General features: G+C 35.3%; 1 protein-coding gene across 4 annotated transcripts in view; it reads right to left on the bottom strand.

The window, feature by feature from the left end:
* LOC149773033 (cyclin-dependent kinase 8-like) overlaps positions 1-25,492 on the bottom strand; it is an 85,499-nt gene extending 60,007 nt beyond the window's left edge. For all 4 annotated transcript variants that reach the window (XM_089946838.1, XM_089946840.1, XM_089946839.1 and 1 more), the window contains exons 1-4: positions 25,284-25,492; positions 18,121-18,196; positions 13,246-13,356; positions 8,654-8,794 (exon numbers count right to left, since the gene is read on the bottom strand). In XM_089946838.1, the coding sequence (XP_089802964.1) occupies positions 8,654-8,794; positions 13,246-13,356; positions 18,121-18,196; positions 25,284-25,489 (534 nt within the window). In that variant the 5' untranslated portion in view covers positions 25,490-25,492. The remainder of the gene's footprint in view (positions 1-8,653; positions 8,795-13,245; positions 13,357-18,120; positions 18,197-25,283) is intronic.
* Between the last annotated feature and the right edge of the window lie 1,696 nt (positions 25,493-27,188).

Below are 27,188 nucleotides of genomic sequence, written 5' to 3'. Positions count from 1 at the left end.
GAGTTTAACCCTGAATTTCTCTGTGCCAACAAAATCCCAAACAAGACTTTTCAAACAACCTAATCTCCTTAAGATGATCTTAAAACTCCATCATTTAATTTTTTTTAATTTAAATTTTGGCAAACAACCTTCAAAATTATATAATGTTGTATAAACAAGGACTGAATTTTCTGTAAAATCAACTTGTCTTCTTGTAATTCGTTAAACGAGTCCTCAAATTTGTATCGATACAGAGGCTCGTATTGTTTCTAATGTATAATACAAGGGACGACAATTTTCATTTCAGCTCTGAGATTCAACAATTTGGACTACAAATTTTGGCTTAAAATGAATAGCAGTCCATTTTCTGATCCGGATTTCCTCTGAATATTCCCACCCCATTTTTCATATTTGGACATTTGGGTGTGGGGTAATTGCAATTGCAGATCAAAAATTTGGAATTTGCTGCCACCATGCAGTAGCAACATAGGGTAGTCACTTAGAAAATTTAAATGGATTTATACCGACTTATACCTGTATCAAATCCATAGGAAAATGATTTATTTTCTCCAAAATGGCAAGTATTATAATTGATATGTCTTTAATCTGCTGACAGACTAGACAAAACTATGGTATAGATGAAACCTGACCCTATACTCGCCATTTGCATTACTAGTCACATGACTTCGCTAATCTCAAATGACATTGGAAGCCCAATAGTCAAGTGGTATCAACAACAAACCCCTTTTTAATGTTGTTATACAGAAATTCAATTACATTAAATGAAAGTCTGATACCTTTTGTAAAAACTAGCAATCTGGCCAGTCTGATTTATCAAGCAGAGAGCACATGTCAATGTGGTAGTCACTTGATACAACAAAACTCAAGAAATTGTTATCAGAATATATAAATATGGAAATTTTGTGTTCTTTCATTTTTGTATTTTTATTAAAACCAGTATATGACTTTCATTTAATAATTTTTATTTTATTTTTCTCTACAACATTTCAAAATGTGGATTGCTAGATTTGTGTACTCATGCGACTAGCAATGTAAATCGCAAGTACCAGGTCACATTTCATTAATGCCGTAGTTTCATCTTGTCCTTCAGCAGATTAGAAAAAGTAAATTTGTAGGACTTTGAATGTCATAAATTATGCCTTTCTGACAGTTAACAAAAAGTCATCATCAGTTGGTACATATGGATTTTTCATGGTGAGCATATGCGATGGAGAAGTCTTAAGCAATCCTGCATCACATGCTGCCAAAAAGTTTACATTTATCTCACTTAAAGTTTCTCTAACAATGTCCATTGTTCCAACTAGAACTGTTATAACTTATTTAAGCTATATTCACTGATATCTGGACTTATGCATCTGTAACAAATATTTGTAACAAAGTATGAGAATGCAATAATGTTTTTAATGATGCATTTGAACTGAGCAGCAACCAGAATCAACTAACCAAGAAATAAAATTATTCATATCTCTTACAGTGTATACAGTAATCATAATCTGCCAAATTTGCCAAAACAAATTCCAACCATACTGATTCAGTGGACAAAATCATCATAATGGACAGGAACAGACCAGAACAATTATAACCAGAAGGTTAAAATCAAATTGATACATCTTTTAAGTAGCTAAATTCACATTGGTTTAGTTAAATGTACACCCCTTACTGACTTCCTCTTGATGTAATTTCTTAGTGAAGCTGAGAAAATAAAGTTGCACACATAAAAAAGAGGCACACTTCTACTCATTACTGTTTTTATTATACTTCTCCATTCCAGCCTGTCCTTATGATCTTGACCCCACACATAATGTTTGTCTTGTTTATGATATGTATCTAAATTTGTCACTCACTTTTCCTACTACAGTAGTCCCCCTCTTGAACGGCCCCCCTGACCAGCAGCCACCCGCTCCTTACGACCAGAATCCATTGGCACCGACGAGTTTGTGTTCAAAAGTACCCCTCACGAAATGCCACCCAGCTAATGTGACCAGCATATTAGTGCAATAATATAAAATTTACCCCTCACAAGCAGCCGCATTTTATTTTAATATGTATCCAGAACCAGTATTTTATTCATAACGTGTGTTAAGTTATCCGATTTCTGTTTCCCGAAGTCAGGTTTTCGTTACTGAAAGAAGTGTTGACTAAAGTACATGTACCACTAAGGTCAATATTATATCATTTATGCCTCACGAGAAGCCACATTTATTCCATAAAGCCAAGAAAGACTAAAATTTTAATCCATAAAAAAGGGTAAGTACATGTAATCCAATTAGCCTTCCTGCTGTGTTATCATAAGATGTCCGGTTTAGTCACTCTGATAATTATTAAGATTACAATTATTTAACAGTAGTAACAGCTGAGAAGTGGCAGCATCGATATACAATGCATAGGTCAGCAGGAAAATGGTTTGATAGCCTTTATGGCTTCCCTCAGTAAGATGTTGAGCTTGTTCACTTTGATAATTAGTGGCTATTACTACTGACAATAATTGTCAAAATTACAAATCCTAACGGCCGCGAGGTCAAATTTGCGTGATTTTAATGGTACATATCGAAGCCGTTTTGGCTTCTCTCACTTACTGTAAAGAAATGTATAAAAACAATAGGGTACCAGACTGCAACTAACGAATCACGTGACAAGATCACTTCCTTTAAAAACACACAGCAATTTGTTTAGATGCATAAAAAATTGTTTTATCAGTATTGTAGTTGGCAACATAACTTACTGCAAAAAGATCAACATATCATCGAGGAAAAGACAAATTCTCAGTTTAGAAGAGAAAGTGAAAGTAATTAAACTGACTGAGTGGTGGGTAGGTTGAGGATCCTTGCAGAATACTAATATCGGAAAGACTTAGATAAACAATATTGTGAAAGATAATGAAACAATTCTGCAGAAGTGGAAAGGTGAAATGGACGGAGAAAGGAAGATTGAGCCAGGAGATGTTTGTATCCTGATTTGAATGACAAGAAAAAGCAACAATTTTGTCGGTTGAATTGGGATATGATGACTTTACCACAAGTAATGGATGGTTGCACAGATTTCATGTGCGACACAATATTAAGTGTTATGTCCTTAGTGGAGAATCAGCTGATGTTAATAATGAAGATTGGAACAAAAGATTAAACGATATATGCAGGGGATATGACAGCAAGGATATTCTGAATTGTGACAAGACTGGTTTGTTTTTTAGACTGTTACCAACAAAGTGACCGATGATTTGATCTGTAACATAATTATAAAGACAGTTTTAAAACTATATCAATGATTATTCTTAACATTCTTTTGAAAATGATGAAACAGTTTGTTTCACAACATGCATGTGATTTTTTAATGAAAATATTAAATGTTTTAGAATTAAATGTTTCTTGTGACTTTCTTCATATTTATTTACTATTCGCATTTCATCCCCCTCTAGAAAGGCCACCCTCATTATAAGGCCACTTTCCTGCTGCAATAGGGGTGGCCTTAAAAGAGGAAGTGGTGGCGGGAGGAATAGCCATTGTTAAATATCTCCCTAACACTTAAATATCTGTCACTCTTTCTTACTGTTCCACTCTGTTAATGCTCTACTCAAATCAAAATACTCGGAGATGTCATCTCTAGTTGTATAGCAATTATTACTGTGATGTCGTTGGGCATGGTCATGTGGTTGTGGTTGGGTCTTGGTTGGGATGGCAGAGAGAATATAGGCTTACTCCATATTTGACAGCTAATTACGATGTTGTCAAAAGAATTAAAAAATGTCTAACAATTCAGCTGGACTTGGACATACTTGATTCATATTCAGTGAACAGTTTCTAAAATTGATGTGTATTTTGGAGCCATGTTCCTCCATCACATTCAAGATTTGAATATACCAAAGGTGAAACTAGTACAGTTGCATCCTAAATTACTATCATGGCTACTTCAAATGTTATTTAATGTGAGACTTTGATGCCAGAACTCAAAGCTTCAGTGATTTTTGGGTTGAAAAAAACCAACTCAATTTGGTGCAGATTGCATTGTTTTTTAATGATACTGTGAGAATTCTTGATGTGTAAAAATTGCACAATAAACGAACATCAGATCAGAAAATTAATACCACTTCGAAAATACTGACAGGAATATGCAGAAATAATGATATTATTACTTAAATTGAATATTTGGTGACAATATGAGTGCTGGTTCCACAACTTTGCAAAATACATCTTGTTCAACTATTCTGTTGTTTCTAACAACACTGTAATATGGTAATAATTTCTACACACATGAAGTTGTCCCACATTTTACTTTAGTCCCTTGCTAATTAATAGTTTTAGATTTTACAACAAAACTAAGCACATTTTACCTTTAGACAATAATACATGATTACTAATATTTAGATTGCAAGAAAATAGAAGTTACAATTTTATTAAAAGTACTGGTACCAGTAAAACTAAAGGAGAGCATAAAAAAGAATCAGGATGAACAGATTAGTAGTGTAGTACTTCAAAATGTTGTGTACTAGATAATAGTAATCCAATTTGTAATACAAATACCAAATGATGGCTTGAAACTATGTGCCAAAAGGTGTGCAGAAAATATCACCATGATCAAAATAAATATATAGGAAGAACCAAACACAAACAGGACAAATTTTATCCATCTTGCTTTGAGTTTACACAGATCAATCAGTCTCTTATGTTTAAATTCATTTAATTTTTGCTCATAGAGAGCATGTACTTCATTTGGTAATACATCTGCATGATATGAAAGTTTGTCTCGTTATTCTTTTGTTGCCATAGTGGTTCTGCCAACTAGAGATCTACACACATGTAATTCTCCTTTCATTGCCTGATGTCTGAAATGCATATGCATGACTAGCTTGAACAGGTTACTGTTCTCTATGGTTGTGCAATTTTCAACATCTCACAGGTATGGCCCCATGGATATTCTCTCTTGGATATCTCTGTTCCAAAAAGAAAAGTTTTCCAGAGAACTCGCTAGGATTTTAAAACTAGGAGTCCAGGACTCCCATTTTGTTAAAAATAGGAGTCCCACCAGCAAAAGTTGCTGTCCTCCCAGAAAACTATGCAAATTATAAGAACTATTAGTTGCCACTGAGTTTAATTTCTGCATTCTTTATAACACTGATATAGCTCTTGTTTGTCCATCAAAGTCTGAATTTTGTCAATCCAAGGAAAATCTTATTCAAAGCACTAAGCTAGGCATCACACACTTTTTTACACTTAGCTACTGTCCCTTCCAAACTATCAGTTCTAGCAACTTTAGCACTCTCCTGAATCTCGTTACAATCTTAGTCAGTTTGCTGCTGAACCCCAAAATACTCATTCAAGTCTAAGTCTCAACATGTCTCGATACTGAGGTCAAGTGCACTGCCTATTCCGCTACACTCAGAAATGAACACAATAATAAAAGCTAAAATTGTTTATTTGATGTACTATTATAAATGACCACATGTACATCTCTGGGTCTTTCTGCCTCTGAATTCAAGCACTGTAAATATCAGTAGATTTTCCCACCCAGCTGCCAGTCAAAGCTTTTTATCTTGCCACTCAGCATGTTCTCTTGATGTACTCTTATAATGGTGACATGTACATGGGGGGGATTTCAGCCACTAAATTCTGTCATTGTAAATATCAGCAAAGCTAATTGATCAACACATTTTCCCATTAAGCAGGTGGCTGAAGCAGGACTGGCAAGTCTTTGAATTTTGCCGCCCACCTATTAAATGCGTACGGAGGACTCTCACCTAAGTGATTTTCTGTTTCCCCAATAAAAAACTGGCATCCAAATACGTGTGATTAAGCATTTCCGAGACCTCTGAGTTTTCACTAACATAAACCCTGCCAAAGATTCACTTCCTTGAATCAGTGCTTTGCTGCCTCTTATGCCAGATTTTTTCTCTTCAATAATGCTGTATTAGGGTTTTAAGTCCAACATTCCCATAGTCTGCTTGTTCTGACATGGGTATCTTGAATAAAAATAACTGGCATATTGACCATCAAACACATGCATCAAACTCGCACTCAACATCAATTCTGGGCTCAAAATCACACACTGGTATTTCCAGTGACATTTTCCCAATGTCCAACAGACTGATATACATGAAATTCATTGTCATCATAGCTATCACCAGCCAGTATTTGCTGACTGAAAACGTCATCTGAAGACAAACCCTGTTGTGATTCAAACATTTTGGTTTGCTGTGTGGCCCTTACTTGAAACAATCATTTGTAAAATTTCCATGATGAAAATAAGTTTAAAACTACCATAAAATGCTTGTTCCAGGGCCAATGAACCAATCAAATTTAGCTTAACAGCCATTCATGTCAAAACAAAGTATCCAGCTATCTGATGTCACATCAAGCACTGCAAGACCGCTACTGGCAGCACGAATTACGTTGCGAATTGCGTTTTTAAAGTAAAAAGTTTAATAAAAATTGCATACTGCGCAAAACACGTTTTTATTCGCAACATTGACGTAATTTGCAGAACGCGTATCACTGCTTTAAAAGTATGTGAGTTTGTACAAATTATCTGTACTGGCTACATTTTCTGACCCAATGTTTTATTCATGTTAGACCACTAGGAGCGGGTTAGATGCAATTTTAAATTTATATTCTGGGTTCTTTTTCTTCTGACAACCCCACCAGCAATTTCTCATTTTGTTAACACAACCCACAACAGAAGTGATTTTCCTAACTAACCTTCTACCATCAGAATCAAAATAGTTTGAAACACAACCTCCAACAGAAGTGTTTTTGAAGTGCCGTCGGGGGGGTATATGTTTTACTGAAACAGCCCTAAGGAAAAATACAGATATACGGATATCGAGCTGACTTTGAAAATAAAAGTCTACTAGATGAATCCAATCCACTGAGTGTTTGAATTTACTCAGCATATATGTTTATTGCAAGCACCCAAATGATCCTTGCTGCACCCTCAGAATATTCTGTTTAAAACTCGATAAATTTAACTCATGATCAATTTCATTACAACTCAATTACATGATTGTTTTGGCATCAAGTGCTGGCAGAAAATTCCCCGTTTTTTTCCAACTTTCATCACTATTTGTGAAATTCAAGGTCATTTTACAGTCGGGAAAACAATAATCATTTCTCCCGACTTTCTCCTGATAGCGTGGGAACCCTGCTTTAAGCACGTCATCACTTGCATTGTCCGATATGGGCATAGCCTAAGGAAGTGTTTGTTCGCTGTCATTGTGCTTATTGACAGAAACATCTACACCCTAACAGTTATGAGAAGTGTTACTGCTAAAATAATGAAAAAGTGTCATAGTTTTAACTGATTTAGCCATTTAGCATGTTGTCCCACCAAGCCAGCCTCTGTATCAAACATGCTCTTCTGACCTTTGTTATTAACTAATCAGAACTGAGCACATGACACACAGAAATATGACGTATTTACAACTATACAAGTACAACATATTTGCCGAGAGTGACAACTGGGAATTTTACAGCAAAACAATAAAATAAAATAATGCATACTTAACAAAAAAATGCATACAATTCTTATTTTTGCACTATTTTGCCTGCAAAGGATAAAAATCTTGCAGGAAATTTTAAATTTGGGGGGGGGGGGGATTTTAACAATTGCACGTCCTAGATGTAACCATGAGTTATATGCAGAAAAACAGCAAAGATGTGCTATCTAATTCTGTCAATTCAATTTATTCAGTTTTCTAAATAAAATATAAACCCACCATTTTTTAAATTCATCTTAAAGGCATGCAGTATGTATGCCTTCCAGATCAGTTTTTACGTTAATTACTCTGCACATGACTCTATTTTTAGTATAAAGTAGTTCTCCATACAGTTTATACAGAAATAAATGCTGTTAGGTATGATCAAAGGATTATGTTCTGACCAAAGGAAATCTTCCCTTCATTTATCAACTGATGCAACTGCAATTATAAGCAAATGAAAACACTTAACCAAAATGATAATGCAAATTTTCTTTCAATGTGGCCTTGACCCCAAGGTCAAAGATGTTAGTAAGCACGCTGAAAAGTTAAATGTCTTAGCTTCATAATGATTCATCCAAAGGATAAACAAAATTTATCAATAGGTTTAGGAAATAAAGGCAAAGTAAAAAAGAATTAAGACTGAAGTAAAAAAAAAATTAATGTCACCTTGACAACAAGGTTAAAGAGATGGCCAAACACATCACTGAATCAAATGCTTATCTTTACAATGACTCATCCCATGTATGATAAACTTCGTCAAAGGGTTTAGGAAATAAAAGCCAAGAAATGAACTTTAACCAAAACTTAATTTTATAAGACTATGACCTTGACCCAGGAAAAAAAGGTAAGAGCAAACATGCTGCAGAATGAATTGTCTTAGCCACATAAAGAAGCATGTCACATATATGAGTAAGGATCGTCCTGGGCTTCACTAATGTCGCAAATTGTGATTTTTTTCTCCCTTAATGGCGACAAAATATACCATCCCTATATAAGCATCTATCAAGGGATTAAGGAAATATATGCAAATGAAAAACTGCAACCAGAACCCTAAACTGTTGATGATGACACTGATGCTGCCAGTGGATATGTGACCGCTATAACGCGCTTCTCCACTAATGTGGGCTTCACAAACAACAAATGATGGTAAGATGAGTGGGTTCTACTTTTGCTAACAAATATTACCAAATCTCTATGTAGCACCCAGTTTGCATGAAGATAGTGAATTCCGTCTAGAATTTGATAGAGTAGAGACTTCACCATGTTCTTTGGCACATTTATTGTCTTCTTGTTGGCCTTAGCAGATCGATGGTACTTGATGATATGCTGAAAAATAATACAAATAGGTTAGAAATAAGCTGCAAATATGTTAAAATTCTATGTACAAACATGATTTTACAGATTTAAGCTAATCTGCATCACGAATAAAGTGTAAGTAGGGTTTCATAACTTTTTATTTTATTTTTGATGTCCTGAACTTCAAATACTTAAAATCTGGAGTCCTATATTCATGGACTAGAAGTCCCATCAATGCCCTTTACTAAAAGAACTTATATAAATTTACATAAATTTCAAGTTCTATTTTATGCTTTTCAATACCAAGCCTTTCTTGTAATCTACTTCCAGCAGGAAGGTAGAAAAGAGCAACTTAGATACTTTTCTACTCCCAAGTTTAATAAACAAACCGCTCAATCAAACTTGGTTCTGAAAAACCTAAAACTGCAACATTTTATGACTTGGGCATCACAAATGGAGACAGATGTACTTTTAGATGCACAAAGCCATGGACAACAACAATAAGTTTGGTTTAGCTCAGGTGGGTACTTGTGGCACATCAACATTTTGAAAGTCATATCACCCTAAGGCATGTAGAGTGAAGTGACAAGGACACACCACTGAAGCAAACCTGATGGATCATTAAACATGGATAAGATCAGACACCTTATCAAAGCATAAATCTTTAAACATGGATAAGATCAGACACCTTTTCTAAGCATGAATCCGTAAACATGGATAAGATCAGACACCTTTTCTAAGCATGGATCTGTAAACATGGATAAGATCAGACACTTTTTTTGAGCATGAATCTCTAAACGTGGATAAGATGAGATACCTTTTCTAAGCATGGATCTGTAAACATGGATAAGATGAGACACCTTTTCTAAGCATGAATCTGTAAACATGTATAAAATCAGACACCTTTTGTAAGCATGAATCTCTAAACATGGCTAAGATCAGACACCTTTTTTAAGCATGAATCTGTAAACAGGGCTAAGATCAGACACCTTTTCTAAGCATGGATCTGTAAACATGGATAAGATCAGACACCTTTTCTAAGCATGAATCTGTAAAAATGGATAAGGTCAGACACCTTTTCTAAGCATGGATCTGTAAACTGGGATAAGATCAGACACCTTTTCTAAGTATGAATCTGTAAACATCTATAAAATCAGACACCTTTTCTAAGCATAAATCTCTAAACATGGATAAGATCAGACACCTTTTCTAAGCATGGATCTGTAAACATGGATCAGATACCTTTTCTAAGCATGAATCTGTAAACATGGATAAGATGAGACACCTTTTCTAAAATGGATCTGTAAACATGGCTAAGATCAGACAACTTTTCTAAGCATTGATCTGTAAACATGGATCAGATACCTTTTCTAAGCATGGATCTGTAAACATGGATAAGATCAGACACCTTTTCTAAGCATGGATCTGTAAACATGGATAAGATCAGACACCTTATCTTAGCATAGATAAGATCAGACACCTTTTCTAAGCATTGATCTGTAAACATGAATCAGATACCTTTTCTAAGCATGGATCTGTAAACATGGATAAGATCAGACACCTTATCTTAGCATAGATAAGATCAGACACCTTATCTGAGCATAGATAAGATCAGACACCTTATGTTAGCACAGATAAGATCAGACACCTTATCTTAGCATAGATAAGATCAGACACCTTATCTTAGCATAGATAAGATCAGACACCTTATCTTAGCATAGATAAGATCAGACACCTTTTTCTATGCATGAAACTCAAGCTGAAGCTCAAAATGTAGATATGTGGTACACCACATATTTGCCAACAAAATTTGAATAGATATGACAGACTATGATTTTTACAACAAAATCTGGAAATGATACATTACATTTTTGCCTCCATAATTTGGTATGATAGCAAAAAAACCAATTTAAATTTCCATGATTCTAACTTTATTCAAATTAAATTAGCAAAAGGTGAACATTTTTGGATTTGAGCTTGAACTAAAGTTTTACTCTGAAACAAGGTGTTGAGGTTATGATGCCTGGTCATATTAGACACTATAATGCATGGACAGACTTCAACTTAATTTAGGATTATGCTACTACTAATTTCACTTTGCAATCTGCACACAAAAAATTAGAAGGTGAGTTTCAATGTAACAAGGGATTTGTGGATTTTAATAAATAAATAGCTACTTGACAGTAGAGAAGGTAAAAAAGGCAAAGACATTTCCATTTGGACAGAGACAAAAAAAAACTTTTGCTAGCATAAATATAGCAACATACACTGTCAGGGCCTTCACTTTTCAACAACCCTGAGCTGTATTAAACCAAATTACATTCTGTTTCATCATGCAAACCCTAACTGATATTAACTGCGTCCAAAAACCAGGATCATTAATACAATTGCTGACCATGGCTTTCCGAAAAGTTGTGCATAAAAAAAATTTGTTCTGAGAATAAAATGAAGGTGCCCATAGACTTGGGGTAAAGAATGATACCCAAGTGTAAACCATACACAACTTTGGTTTATGTCTTTGGTCAAGGAACTCACTCTAGAACAAAAATTATTGCTCAAAAACCTATTTTGGGGTTAGAATGACCTTGACCTTTTATCTTTTCACCCCCAAACCAACATGACTCATCCTTATCTGCAAGTCCTCCAAGGTCAAGGTACATGGTGCAGAATTAAAGTTATTCTGTGAAAACCATTTTCAGTGCAGTGTAAATATCCTAAAAAAGACAAACAAAAGAGAGCCAAATATTGGCATTACAATAGTCCAATTTTTAAATAAACTGTACTTTTTAAAAAAAAGTCCTAGGCATTCACAGTTGGAATATCACTGTAAAAAAAAAGACAGCCTAGGGTATAATGGTTGCCTCCATTAATTGCACCCTATGACATGGGGCATATTCTATGGACTGGTTTCTTCCTGATCCCAAGTGCAAGTCTTCCACAACGTTTGGTCTTGGTCTGTGATTTAGATCTAATGTTACTGTCCTGAAACCATTTTTATATTTTGAGTTTCAGTGACCCTGACCACTGACCAAAATATAAATGGTTGGATGTTATGGATTTAACACCACTTTTCAGCACAGGATAGGCTATACATGGCAACCAGCATATTTTGGTGGAAGAAGAACCTGGGATAACCCAAGGAAGAGCCACCAAACCACAAAAGATACTGGCAAGCTTTCTCATGTATCCATGTTGGCTGCACCTGAGACTATACACCCACGCAGAAATGAGATGTCAGTGATCAGTAAAATCAAGTACTTTAAACCACCAAGAGCCCCAAAATCAATGGGCTTTTACTCACTCCAAGTCATGGTTCATACAGCCCAAGTGAGTTGTTCTTCAAAGACTTCCAAACAATTTCAAGCACTAACTTTTTAAAGATATAGAATTCGTGTTACTTTATTTCTCAATACAAAAATAGGTACAAAAGTAAATAAAACACAATTACAGACTGCCAACCTTACAGAGACCATCTCAATAAGGTAGTCTATATTTTGCCCTAAGTTGTACCAACTTTCAGCAAGGTATGATATATTATGAACTGCTTTTGAAAAGTTTAACATAGTCTCATGCAGCAAAGGTAATGTTAGCTGAATAGTGTTCCAAGACCATGTCCTGACACACAGGTCAATAATAAGAACAAGTCTCATACAAGCTCAGGTCAATAAACATAACAAGTCTCTCACATGCTCAGGTCTATAATCATAAAAAGTTGCAAACAAACTAGTCTCATGATATAGATTATTTTTCTTTTTTCAAATTTTTGAAACAGCCTCCACCACCAGGTTTTTTTCTTCAAAATGAAAATCTACCTCTACTGACCACCTCCAATTACATCCCATGGTATGAAGTCCATGCCCTGTGTGGTGTAGAAGCTAGGTGAAATTACCAAAACATACATGTATGAAAGCAGGATTACATAATCCCCACCTTTTCTCTGAATAGCAGAAGGGGAATTAAGATTAAAGTGACTCTCAAGTCAGGTGCAAAGATATTTTGAAGCTGATGTAAGGGTTCTGTGGAACACTAATCCTCACCTGCAAAGTGAGCTGTGACGTACCCTCCAGGTACAAAGAACTTTCAAAACTGAACAGAGAAAAATCATTACATACATGAAAATTTCAACTGGCTTCAGTCTGAAGAAGGAGCCACTGTGACTCAGTTATTGGCATGCCAAACCTACAACCAGAACATTTCAGGTTCAACTGATGCCCAGATCAGGCTGAATCGACTGCCTGGTTTGTCTCTGGGCAAGGTATTTTAGTTGAGTTGCCTCCGCATGATATAACCTTTCATGTGCTGCGAAACATCACTCACTCAATTAATTATTCCATTCTTATGAAACTGAAGTACCTTTTTCCTTGCTTATGTCATCAAAATCTTGTTCTGACCTATAAGTAATCACTAGGAAATTAGCAACAAAGTATGAAACATTTAGTGATAACAAACATTTAGTGATAACAAACATTTACTCATCTTACCCACAGATCATGCTCTGCATAGTCAAACAACAGCCAGACTTTCCTATCTGTGTGAGACAGGAAGACCTTCTGAAGACTTATTACATTAGGATGCTTGAGTTCTCGTAGCAACTGAAAAGGTCAGGCAAAAGGTCAGAAGATAACAGAATTAAAAACATATATATTATAAAAAAGACCTTCTCATGTTAAATCTGATAAAACAAGATAAACAAGTAGGTTGAAACTTCAAATCTGGCATGATTTTGAGATTTTATTTTGGGAGACAAGTTCAATTTGTTCCAAAGAATTATCAGATTATTTTTGATTAGCAAGGAATTCTTGAAAAATCCAAATATATCTACATCTTTGAAAAATACTTTCCTAAAAAACAAGTCACATGGATCATGTAGGCATTAAACACTGACAATTCCAGTAATCAGAGTCATCTTTTAGAATTTGATTCTACATACCTTTAAGTGGCAAGTATTCACTTCATTTAGATTCGTATACATCTTTATTTCTTTAGAAGGTCATTATTTAGATACCCCAATAGGTGCATAATGCAAAATCAATGTTAAAATACTTAGACATTTTTGGATGAAATGAACCTAAAGGTGTGATCCAGTACAATCCGAATTAAATGTCATGCGCTGTGATGCCACAATAAAGCTATGCATACTGATAAACAAATTTGTACTACCCTCGATTGTGATGATTCCACTTGACGTGCTCTTATTCTGACCCAAGTTTAGTACATGACCAACATTGTCAAACTCCATAGTGATAGGCAATATTTGTCTAGAAGTTTCTCAGTGACAATTAAAGTGCAGAACATTCAATAATCAGGAGTTAACAAACTTTGGTAAAAGAAATTTAGTGTTGAATTTGTAAAGAACAATTTATATTTAATTTAAAATGAGCAGATGCTAATACATGACCCATGTGACTTATACAATAACAATACACTAAATGCTCTAGTGTTAGAAATTGGTGAAACTGTTTTGACTGATTATTGGTTCTGCACTAGTGTGATCACTGATTGATACCAATACTCTGACTATAAAGACTGAATGTAGAAGAAAACTGCATGTAAAAGTTACAGCAGTTAAATAAGAATTATTGAATTAAACAGCAATTTATAGAAATTTCAAAACTATTATACGAGCAACACACTAGGAGATTTTTCATTCCTCAAAATTATACACACCCACAATTTATTACAAGAAACCATGTTCAAAATGTTTGATCAAACACTGAAAGTGACCCATCACTAAATTAAATACTAACATACGCTAAAGATTAAAAGATTAGAATTTAAACCATCTTTACTTAAACTCACAGCTGTTTCCTCAAGTCTTTACCCTTGTGTGTCCCTTTGTGTGTTTTTGTTTTTACCACTACGTTTCGTGCAAACAATTGAATATCCCTATGAAACTGTTTATGTCCACCAGATTTTGGAGGTGGGGAGCAACATTGTTTTAGCTCACTGGATTCTAGGTGTAACATTGCAGACTAATTTACAGTACTTGTTACAGATGATTTAAGGTGTAACACTGCAAACTAATTTACAGTACTTGTTACACTGGATTCTAGATGTAAGACTGCAAAATAATTTACTGTTCTTATTACAATGAATTTTAAGTGTAACATTGCAAACTAATCTACAGTACTTGTTACACTGGATTCTAGATTTAACACTGCAAAATAATTTACTGTTCTTATTACAATGAATTTTAAGTGTAACATTGCAAACTAATCTACAGTACTTGTTACACTGGATTCTAGACGTAAGATTGCAAACTAATCTACAGTGCTTGTTACACTGGATTCTAGATTTAACACTGCAAAATAATTTACTGTTCTTATTACAATGAATTTTAAGTGTAACATTGCAAACTAATCTACAGTACTTGTTACACTGGATTCTAGATGTAAGATTGCAAACTAATCTACAGTACTTGTTACATGGCATGCTCAGTTTTGTAATATCAATGAATTGCTTTTAGACAAATGTCCACAGAATAATGCCACAAAAACTATCTTAAAGGAAGATCATGGATATAAGCATGGAAAATAAGAAAATCAGTAGCTACAATTATCCTTTTATATTTCAAATTCCTCAAAGACTTTCAGAGCAACAGATACTGTACATACTTGCATACAAAACAGAACCAACTGTAAACACCATTTACCCTAATCTGCCATCTAATAATTACCCTTAACAAAATGCACAGACCCAGATCTTCTAGAAGAATATGCAATGAAAGATCTGGGTCCTTGCAGTTTGCAGTTGCCTCCAACTTAAACATGAGTATATACAGTATGTAGGCCTTTGAGAAGAGGTGACATAACGTGCACCTGGATATTTGATACCCTATCAGGATCCGTTAAATCTCGATGATACTGATGTATCTTTCAATTCTAAACATTTACAAACGTCAATATTTGGAAAGTTTTGAAATGGAATACAAAATTCTGCAAAGTTATATTTTGCACTCTTTTTCAAAAATATAAATGCAGAAACAAAATCAACATGTAGTACATGGGCTGTTCAATATAATATACTTGGTACCCAAGTAAAATACTTTTAATGTGAAGCGATGCTATTTTGAAATTTGTATAGTTTTCAAATGAACTATGAGAGTAATCTGAGCTCCTTGTCTGGGTACAACGTATATTTAAAAAGAACATTTCTAAATATTAGTTTGCTTACAGTACTACCTCTGATAGCTAAGAAAACAATGTTGAAAATCTTTTCTTATGGTATAAGGACTGAAATCATGACAATAAGATAAATACTGTGATATGAATTGTAATATTTGTCTGCTGCTGATATCCAGATATACCTTTTTGAAGATTTTACTATATATTTGATTTAATAAAGATACCCATATATATACTATATAAGACACACAAAACAGCCTAGATCCAAATCTACCATTACAAAATACACATGGAAATCTGGGTCTATGCTGTACTTTAGCAATCACTAGTGAAATGATCAGCATAGACTTAGATGTGCCAGAATGTACTACGATGGCAAACCTGGATCTATGCTGTTCTTTTACAATCATCAGTGAAATTAGCAACACACAGACTTGGATCTGCCAACATGTATTGTGACGACAATCCTGGGTCTGTGCTTTTTGCAATAAGGTGTGCACTGTGTACAGTAAGTAGATACAGTGGAACCCCCCGCTATAACGTGATAATTGGGGTCCAAAAAAGTGGATCACGTTAATATCGGGGGTCGCGTTAATGCGGGGTTTTACAGTATTTAACTTTTTTCAGAGAACAACTCTTTGGCACATATACATGTATTCATGTCTAATGTATATGATAAATAGGGTATCAACACCGTTTACTATCATGCCATTATGGCATTCAGTTCATCTATAATGCATGTAATTCCATTGAAAAATTGGGCACAGATTTACAATATTCAATATTTTTTCCCCAGATCATCGTGTCTGAATTCAACGGCTAATATATAGCATAAACAGAGTATCAACACCGTTTACTTCCCATCTGATATCGTACCATTGGCGCTTGAAATTAATCCATAAAATATGTAATCCCATTGCAAAAACTGAATACATATTTAAACCATTCAATAATTTTGTCACACATCATTATGTGTCTGAATTCAATGGTAAAAATTAACAGCAAAATTAAGTTAATAAAGACGAAGCATGTGTACAGTTCATTACGTTCCAGGGTCTATGAACGGTGTCTATACAAATTTCATACCGCTAAAATTTTCTCATATACGTTTCCGTGTACATTTATCCATTGCAAATTTCCAATAATTAACGCTTGTATGCCTATTCGTTTGAACGACTACAACAAGAATAATTACCAATCAACACATGCTTTCAGCGTGCATATAACTTTTACTTCAGATTTTGTGAATATCGAAAGAAACATGTGAACACTACTATACTAATCATTGCACAGAGTGCAGAGAATGACTTGCGTTTGTGAACTTGCTTTTCCATAATGGTAAAATAATTTTTATAAAAAATAGGAAATTAATAACGAGTTCATAAACAAACACCATAACCATGTAAAACCTGAAAACTAAGTGTAGTAGGCCTGCAATGGTCACGAGTCACTTTTATATATAAAAAAATTAAAGCTGAACGCATGTACAATTTCATACCCTTTCAATTTCCAGCTAATAAAGCGGACATTATTTACTGGCCAACTGATTGCGTCTAATAAAACAGCCAAGCCCAGCAAACATGTTGGCGGCTTTCGTTTTTTGATGTTTATTAAATTGTGAGAATCTTTTATCAACCACCGCATTGTCTCCTGCATTGTTTGTGTATGCAGTTAAAGAAGAAACACATGTCGGCTATTGTTTGAGCAATGATTGTATACAGAATTAATTGAAGACAATCACAAGGACGACTTACTGGCTTTACTCATGGACTAGTAATAAGTAACATTTCCAATAATGTTTATTCTGGCAAAACACTTTAAGAACCTGGTGATATTGTTAAATTTCAGAAGCTGTGAAACGATCATATTATATTAAAATTTATATGTGAACTCTTCCCCAAAATAATAATAAATGTTTTACACAAGATTTCTTGTACTCAAAAAAAAAATTCACAGCACAACAAATATACACATACATGTATTTAAAAGTTCAGGAACCATGCCACAATCATATTAAATTCGAATTCATACGCAATCTCTTCCCCATAATGATAATACATTTTTTATACACTATTTCATCTACTTTGAACAAAAACTATTTTTCAATGTGCGAATGAATATACAAAATTTTGGAAGTCCATGCTACGACTGCACTATATCCGAATTCGCGTTATAGCGGGACGCGCTATAGGTGGGTTGCACTGTATGTGTACCATAATTAAAATATCTTACTGCGATTTCTCTACATGCTGACATGGATATCCCAGTACCTTCAATCTGTTTCAGGGCAAATTCTCTGCCATCAGAGCTGAAAAATATTCACAAGTTTCAAATAACTTTGTACATATTAAAGTAACAGAATTCACCATTAAATCATTCCATTACATGGAGTGAATGTACTTTGATTTTTTTAATTCCCAGTTTAAGATGCTTTGCTCTTGAGCTAGCCTTTCTGACAAAGAGAACCAGTATAGAAATTCACATTTACACTTGCATCATCTTGTAGCAGACAAAAGTAATAGACAATATCCCTAGACCTGTAGCTTTATACACCATCTCAAAAGAATGTCTGATTTGATATCATTTAAAAGTTCATTATGTCAGCTAATTAAGTAATATTCTGTACCAATCATGATAAATATAGCATTCTCCAATAGGACTGTAATGCAGCAATAAGGTACAGTTAGTGATGAAAGCACTGCAAAGATCATGAAACCTACCTTAGTAGCCACTGCTGTATAAATACCACTTACTCATGGGTGACAACATAAATGTTCCCTTTTAATTTTATAATCATTTTCATCCTCTGTAAAAAGGGTATTTTATGTTAAGAATAATTTTTTATGGCCCCTTAAGTAACCTTCATGAACAGATTTTAATTTAAATGAAATTGGGTTTCTTTTACTTCTTCCATGCAAAACTTTCCACTCCCAATACCTGCATTCAGGAACAAACACTTTTACTGTCATTTACTTGTCCTCATTAACACAATACCAAATATCAAGAAACTCTCTTAGTTAACATACTTGCAAGTTCAGGGTTACAATGAAAGCTGGACATGATGATGGACTGGATCAATCACAAAACATCTAAAAGTGCAGATAAAATGACACCTGGACGAAACTTTTAGGATGATATTCATAAAGGACTGTTACTTTATTAACAACTAATGGCATATGTAGTGAGTTTTTTTCGTTTCATTCAATTCAAAGTTCAAGTGTCAGCACGTGATTGACTATACATGGTGGCCAGTATATTTGGTGGAGCAAGAACCATAGAAGACACAGGGAAAAACCAATTACCCACTGAAAGCCCCTCCCAGCCTGATTCACAATTTACTTGACATTCAGAATACCATCTTTCTTTGACCTGAACCCAGACTGAAGACATCTGAGTAAGGACGGCAGGAATGAAGCAATAATTGCAGGTAGATACAACAGAATTTTAAAAAGTTTATGCAAGCACACCATACATGTACTTAAATTGCTATTACCGAATTGCTTAATTTATCAGCCTGGTGGATGGCCAATGTGGGTATGTGAGAAAGTTTGCCAGTAGCTTCTCATGGGTTGGTGGTTCATTCCAGGGTTTTCTCGAATTCTTTCTCCACCATTTACACTGGCCGCCATGTATCGCCTGTCATGTGCTGAAAAATGGCGTTAAACGCTACAACAACACAACCAGCCTGTTGGGAGGCTGATAGTGATCTTAAAATGTCCCACAGCATGGTATTCTACTGAAGACTGGAAGATGTCATGTTTCACTTATCCCTCATTAACTCACAAATGCACTTATAATGCTGGGACATACATCGATTCCACCCCACCCACCCCGAAAATACCAAAAAGAACTGTCCCTTGTCTGCAAGTGTTTCTCAGAGCCTGATTAAGTGTTGAATGTGTAAGTGTTGAATGTGTTTTGATCTCTAATTTGGCAGAAGTGTTTGTCGTATTGTCACAATCAATTAAAAGTAGGACTGCATTGTATTATCATGTTAATTATGTCTTTTGTATCAAATCAAATAAATTAGGGTGGAATAATAAAAAAGCAGAACAATTATAAAGCTTTCTTTTGCCTATCTTTCACATTACAAAGTGACTGGAGGGGCCAGGAGTGGAAGTCTTTGGATATCTCCCCCTTCCCTAAGAAAGTTGACTGTTGGCTCAATGGAGATGCACCTTTTATGCTATGATCCCCTCTCCCTGATGTCTTATGCACAATCTGTTGGGTCTGTTTTCAGAGGCATGGTTGGAAACAAATGATGGTACATGGTCAAATTCACAATAAAGGAAGGTTACAATCTTTGCTTCTGGGACCACCTATCTACTTCAAAGACCCCCATTTGTTTCCACCAGTACCAATTAGTATCCCACAGAAGTATCTCTAATTCCTTCTCAGAATTTCGTTTACTTCTGACAGTTCGGGTTCCCCCAAGATTATCTCACAGGTCAGGTCTCTCCAAGCAAGTCTGTCAGAGAAGTCTTCTCATTGTCTTCTTGCTACTATCTCTCCCTACTTGAGACAGTGCATGCAGCAGTGGACATGGAGTGACAGTCAATTCATTTATGGCTTCTCCAGTTCCTTGCAAACTGGAGACTGCACAGGTACCCTCTATCTGCTCAAATCTCCTTGAGGTCCAAATTTCATCATCACAGTTAGAGGTGAAATCAGGACTCAAATCCACACTCCAGATCTGGGGAACACACATGTTAGAGGGACAATGGAAAATAGAGATAATTCACTGTTAGTGCAAAAAAGATCATCTCATGTGCTTTGATTGTTTTGCCCCTTAACTTTGCGGTCAGTACTGTACTATACTTTCCATGGACAATTACATTAAAGATTTCATCATGTGCTCAAATAACTCATGCAAACATTAACATGCTTGAAGATCTGGTGAACCTGAAATGACCTTCACATGTGTCATTTTCCTTTCTTGATCTTTCTCTCATTCAACATTAATGAACACCCTTTATCTATCAGCATTTATATGTATCATAATAAACATCCATGTTTTCTGAATTACTTTCCTTTTTAAACTACTAAGTCATTAATCAAACAACAAATTGTGAATCTGCATAAATTTAGTCTCTTAAGTTTTTATTCAACCACAAAATAAATTAAATCTTCCTCACCATGCAGGTGACTTTAAAAGTGTTACATTAAGGCTTTCCCAGGTACAAACGTTAGTCGAGCCTTGGACTCGAACCCACACAGGCAGACGTGAGATGGCAGTGATCCAGAACAGTGAGCACTTTAGACCACTCAGGGCCCCCAAACTATGAATGTGTGCATTGTCAGATACATCATTTTAAAATAGATATTCATTAACATCTTACAGTTTTTATCACCTTTTGCAAATTTGACCATTCACAGCCCCAACACCAATGTGGACTGGCATCCACTATTGAAAAGCTGTAGTTATATTTTAAAAGTTATTTGATAGGAGGGGAACAAAGTAAAGATTTGGGGGACAGTGGACAAAAAATTTCATGATCAATAAGCAACATGGAATATTCTGGAGAAATCAAAGCTTTCTTTTACTCTCCAGCAACATGGAGTATTCTGGAGTCATCAAAGCTTTCTTTTACTCTCTAGCAACATGGATTATTCTGGAGTCATTAAAACTTTCTTTTACTCTCTAGCAATATGGATTATTCTGGAGTCATCAAAGCTTTCTTTCACTCTCTAGCAACATGGAGTATTCTGGAGTCATCAAAGCTTTCTTTCACTCTCTAGCAACATGGAGTATTCTGGAGTCATCAAAGCTTTCTTTCACTCTCTAGCAACATGGAGTATTCTGGAGTCATCAAAGCTTTCTTTCACTCTCTAGTAACATGGAGTATTCCGGTGTCATCAAAGCTTTCTTTTACTCTCTAGTAACATGGAGTATTCTGGAGTCTTTAAAGCTTTCTTTCACTCTCTAGTTAAATGGAGTATTCTGGAGTCATCAAAGCGTTCTTTTACTCTCTAGCAACATGGAGTATTCTGGAGTCATCAAAGCTTTCTTTACTCTCTAGCAACATGGATTATTCTGGAGTCATCAAAGCTTTCTTTTACACTCTAGCAACATGGAGTATTCTGGAGTCATCAAAGCTTTCTTTTACTCTCTAGCAACATGGATTATTCTGAGACATCAAAGCTTTCTTTTACTCTCTAGCAACATGGATTATTCTGGAGTCATCAAAGCTTTCTTTTACTCTCTAGTAACATGGAGTATTCTGGAGTCATCAAAGTTTTCTTTTACTCTCTAGCAACATGGAGTATTCTGGAGTCATCAAAGCTTTCTTTTACTCTCTAGCAACATGGAGTATTCTGGACTTCTGCTACATAAGATGCAGCTGACTATTGCCTATTTTTCATGATGCTGTTTTATTTTATGTGAAACTGTGGTGAAGTGAAATAAGTTTAAGTACTTTTATAAACTTCCCATAATATTTTATCATTTTAATATTCTAACATGAAAGTATGTAAAAACATTAGTTTAGAGTGTCTATTTTGAACTTTCTGCTCTCACTTCTCCTACTTTCACCTTATTTTGGCTAGAGAGGTCATTTCATCCAAATACAAGGGTGACATTGAATTGGGATATTTCAAAATAAAACGTCTGTGGCTGCCAATAGTAATTAGAGCTGACACCAATTAGTACAGCAGAATCATCCCTGTTGAAATCATATCAAGACTTTTAGTTAAAACCAAATGATTCAGGAGGAGTAGCATTAATAAGATTTCCAAGATGACCTTTTTTGGGTGGCCACCCTGGAAGTCCAAGCAGAACCATTTTTACTTATTCCCAAATACATCTGGCAAAAATCCCATGAAGATATGTCTCTCTGTTCAAAAAGAATAGCAATAACAATATTTTCAAGATGGCGGCCATAGTAGCCCTATTTGACATCAGATCAACACCATTTTCTTTAGGACAAACAAGACATCACAGAGGTCTCGCTAGGATTTTAAAAACAGGAGTCCAGGACTCCGATTTGGGTAAAAAATAGGAGTCCTGCCATCAAAAGTTGCAGTCCCTTCTTTCCTACAGAATCAACACAGACGTGAGTGCATCTATTTTTAGATGGAGAGGTTTTTGTAATGTAATCCCTCACTATAAGATAGCTTCATTACAACAGTCCAATGACAGGATTTCAAATGTATGGTTTATTTATTTTAATACATACTTGTAATTTTAGGCAAATAAATAGTATCTGATTTGCTGTTTCCCCCCCATATTTTCGCAAATACTTGTCAAGTCAGAAAACAGCTTAGACCTTCCACAACATAGCATTGTCCCATACATTTCTGACCTATATAATTTGCGTTTTAAAGTTAAATCTTTAATAACATAATAACTAGGCTTTGGTTTCAATGACTTGTATATTTTTTCTGAAAATATTTTCCCGATGATTTAAGAAAACAGACAATCTAATAAACTAGTACATCCCAGACTTAATGAAGTCTGCCATTATTTCCCATTAGGCCTACTGGAAATGAACACAATAACGAAAGAGAAAGTTGTTTATTTTATGTACTTTTATAAATGACCACATGTACATCTCTGGGTCTTTCTGCCTCTGAATTCAATCAATGTAAATATCAGTACATTTTCCCACCCAGCTGTCAGTCAAAGCCTTTGAACTTGCCATCCAGCTATTGCATCATGTTCTTTCTTATGTACTCTTATAAAATGGCAACATGTATGTACATCAAGGGGTCTTTCAGTCACTGAATTCTGTCATTGTAAATATCAGCACAGCTAACTGATCAACGCATTTTGCCACAAAGCAGGTGGCTGAAGCAGGACTGGCAAGTCTTTGAATTTTGCCACACACCTATTACACGCTTGCGAAGGACTCCCGCCTCAGTGATTTTCTACGTCCCAGATTAAAAATTGGCATCCAAATACGTGCAATTAAGCGTTTGCGACATCTCTGCATCACATAACGTCCTTCTGTGAAACCCCTTGTTGATATTGCTATCCATTCATGTGGTTACAATAACAAGATTTTCACGATGGTTGCCACAGTGGCCATAATGAGTGTCAGATCAGCACCATTTTGATTTTGGACTAACTAGACATGACAAGAAGTCTTCTGGTGAATACCACAGGTTGCTTTGACTTTCCATTCAGAAGGACTAGCAATAAGATTTTTTACATGGTTGTGAAGGTGCACATATAGGATAGCAGATAAGCACACTTTATATTCAGGACCAAAAGGACCATTATTAAGAGCATTTTCTTGAAAAAACTATAGTGCTTGTATACCCTCCCATTTGTTTGTACCCTTGTACCAATTTTAAAAACAAAAAGGAGCAAGGATTTTTTTAAAATGCATAAAATGTAGTCATTTCATTCAATGAATCATGATTTCTAACCCGACTGCCACCAAGAGGTCTCCAACACCAAACAATTATTGTCATCTCACTGCAAACAGAAGTTCCAATGTAAATAAACTGACAGACTGTTCACTGTCCATTTCTGGTTTCTAGAATAGTCTACTTTAGTAAAAACTGTTGTCAGTGTCCTACATTTGCAATGTCTAGTAATGTTTCTAAAACCAACTGAACAAATAAACAGGAGGAACTCTTGTTTACATGTGTTCAAAAAGCTGCATATCCAAAATGTAAGTAATTCTTTAGGTTTTCAAAGATGGTGAACTATAACACATATGTTGCTTGAAAACATAGACTGGCCCAAACAAATATGGTGACATTTTTTCCTAAAGAAACTCCTGTTTGAATCCAAACGCAAACAAGTTGACAGTGTTTGGTACCCACTGTTGACAATCAGGATGGAACTTATAAAAAATTAATAAAAAATTACTAATTTATTTGCATTTTTTAAATCATTGATGCCTCCAATTTTTTTTAATTGTATGGTGGATAAGGGGGTTAACAAACAAATGGGAGGGTGTGCGAATCTCAGGCACTTTATTCATTAGGTAAACCGATGATAACACACACCCAATTAACAGCTGTTCTATGGAAGTGTGTTATCATTGGTCCCCCCCCCCCCATCAAGTGTCTGTGGAGTGTATGTACATATCAATTAAGAAAAACAAGGCTTCAGAGAAGCCATTCTTCAATTATACTAATTGCAGTGCAACACCTCTTTTTCAGAGCGTATAGTCCACATCATACTATGTAATGATAATGTAAATACATAAATTTAAATGTTTTCTATGAAGCCTCGGTAAACCCCCTTAACATTCTCAATAAAGTGTAACTTTATACCCAATTTTATAAATTACTGTGATGCGTACTAGGTTGTTTGGAAAATATGTATAAAATAGATGCATATACTGGTTATTCATAAGGAGAATTTGTTATTTATTGAATCACGAAATGAGATTTCATGTAAATCCCCTCTCCCCCGGCTTAACACAGTAGCTAAAGAACACCTGTCTTTGGCTTTAGCCTTGTAGACGTGACCATATGTGCCCCGGCCCACTTTACATCCTTCATAATCAAATAAATCTTCAACTCTCTTCCTTTCACTTGCGGTTCTCTGTTTGAATTCAAAGTCCATAATACATTGACTACCAGAAACCTTTAATAAAAAAATACTTTCCGCGGATTTGCGTTCCACCGGAAGCAGCGCTAACATGATTCACCCGGTTCACTTCGGCTTTCATCCCCTATGGCAAGCCGGGGGTGGGGGTGCGCTTGATGTATTATATTAAATTCTGGGAGAATGGCGAATGTAGTAAGAAGTGGTTTAAACTTGCACCGTGCACAATGTTACATACATGTACTGAATCTGAAATTTCTTTGGATAATGTACTTGTGGTATTTGTAAATGATCAAAGGACAGCCAATATGACTGTTTACTAGCCCTAAAAAATCCTGAATTAGTCTCAAGTACACTATCTTCAGTGTGTGTGTGTGTGTGTGTGTGTGTTGGAATTTTAACGTAGATTTAACAGTTCAGCCATATCTCTACCATGTCTGCAGTGTGGCAGTTTATATTGATGTCTGGTAGTGGGGCATCATGTCCCAACCAGTCATATTATCCAGACACCAAGTCGACCAGTCCAGGCACTAACCTCTTAGTGTTGAGACAGCTGTTAGTACCATTTTCCTAAGTCTTTGGCATGACTCGGCCGGGGTTCGAACCAGCGACTTCTCTCATCCGAGGCGGACGCTCTTACCACTATATTCGGACTATGCCAACCCGTTTGTTTGTAAAAAAAAAAAAAATATTTTTAAAAAAAAAAAAAGAAAAAGAAAAAAATTCAATAATGGAAACATTTAATGTGATAAAAAGTGCAAGGAACTTAGTCAATTGATTTATTGATTTATAATTTCTAACCTGAGTAGAGTAGCCCTTACACTGTCATCGTCAGTAGTTAAGTGGGATACTATACGTACAATGGGAATTAGCATTACGGAGACCCCTGGGACAATATACGTACAATGGAAATTTAACATGGCAAAAAATCGTGGGTCAATATACGTACAAGGGGATTTAACATGGAGAAAAATCGTGGGACAATATACGTACAATGGAAATTTAACATGGAGAAAAACGCTGGGCCACTTTAGGGACAATGGGAATTTAACATAGAGTTTGGGTCTGTCTAGGGACAAGGGAAATTAACATTGGGAATAGAGTTTGGGCTTTTGGGATTTTTTTTTTTTTTTTTAAAAAGTTTTTTTAAATTTAAATTTATAGCCTATCGTGTGCTGAAAAATGGCGTTAAGCCCCAAAACAACAACAACAACTTTCTCTTCTTTTCTTTCTTTTTTTTCTCCTGCTCTTCTTTCTTCTTCTCTTCCTCCTCTTCTTTCTTCCTCTTCTCATTTTCTTCTTCTTTTTCAATCTTTTCGTTCCATTTGCTTATTCTTATTCTTTCCTCTTCATCCTCCTTCTCCTCCTTTATCTCTTTCATGACACCACTAATCCTGTCCTTTACCTTTTTTAAGTTATTAATTTCCATCTTTACACGATGGGGACTATAGGAATAATGGTCTTCAACCAGTCTTATCAACATCTGCTCCATCATTCCTAAGTTGTCTAAAACGTCTTGTAATGTTTGTATTTTGTCCATTTGGTTAGAAGCCATCTTCTTTTTTTATTCTTTGCAGAATGGTTTGAACGACGAATACTGTGGGTTCTTACACTTAAGGCGCGTGCGTGAAGGAAAACATCCCCCTAAAACGTAAAATTGATCTTACCTAGATCATGACCAAACAACGCGCGGACGTGAAGGAAAACATCCCCTACTTTTTCATTTCATATAATAAAACCCAAACTATACTCTCCACATACGCTAAGAAACAATAAACAAATCCATAATCTACTA

This window comes from Sinohyriopsis cumingii, unplaced genomic scaffold, assembly GCF_028554795.1.
Source record: "Sinohyriopsis cumingii isolate HCF-2022 unplaced genomic scaffold, ASM2855479v2 utg000913l, whole genome shotgun sequence".
NCBI classification, from domain to species: Eukaryota; Metazoa; Mollusca; class Bivalvia; order Unionida; family Unionidae; genus Sinohyriopsis; species Sinohyriopsis cumingii.
This window is presented reverse-complemented; position numbering and strand designations above follow the sequence as displayed.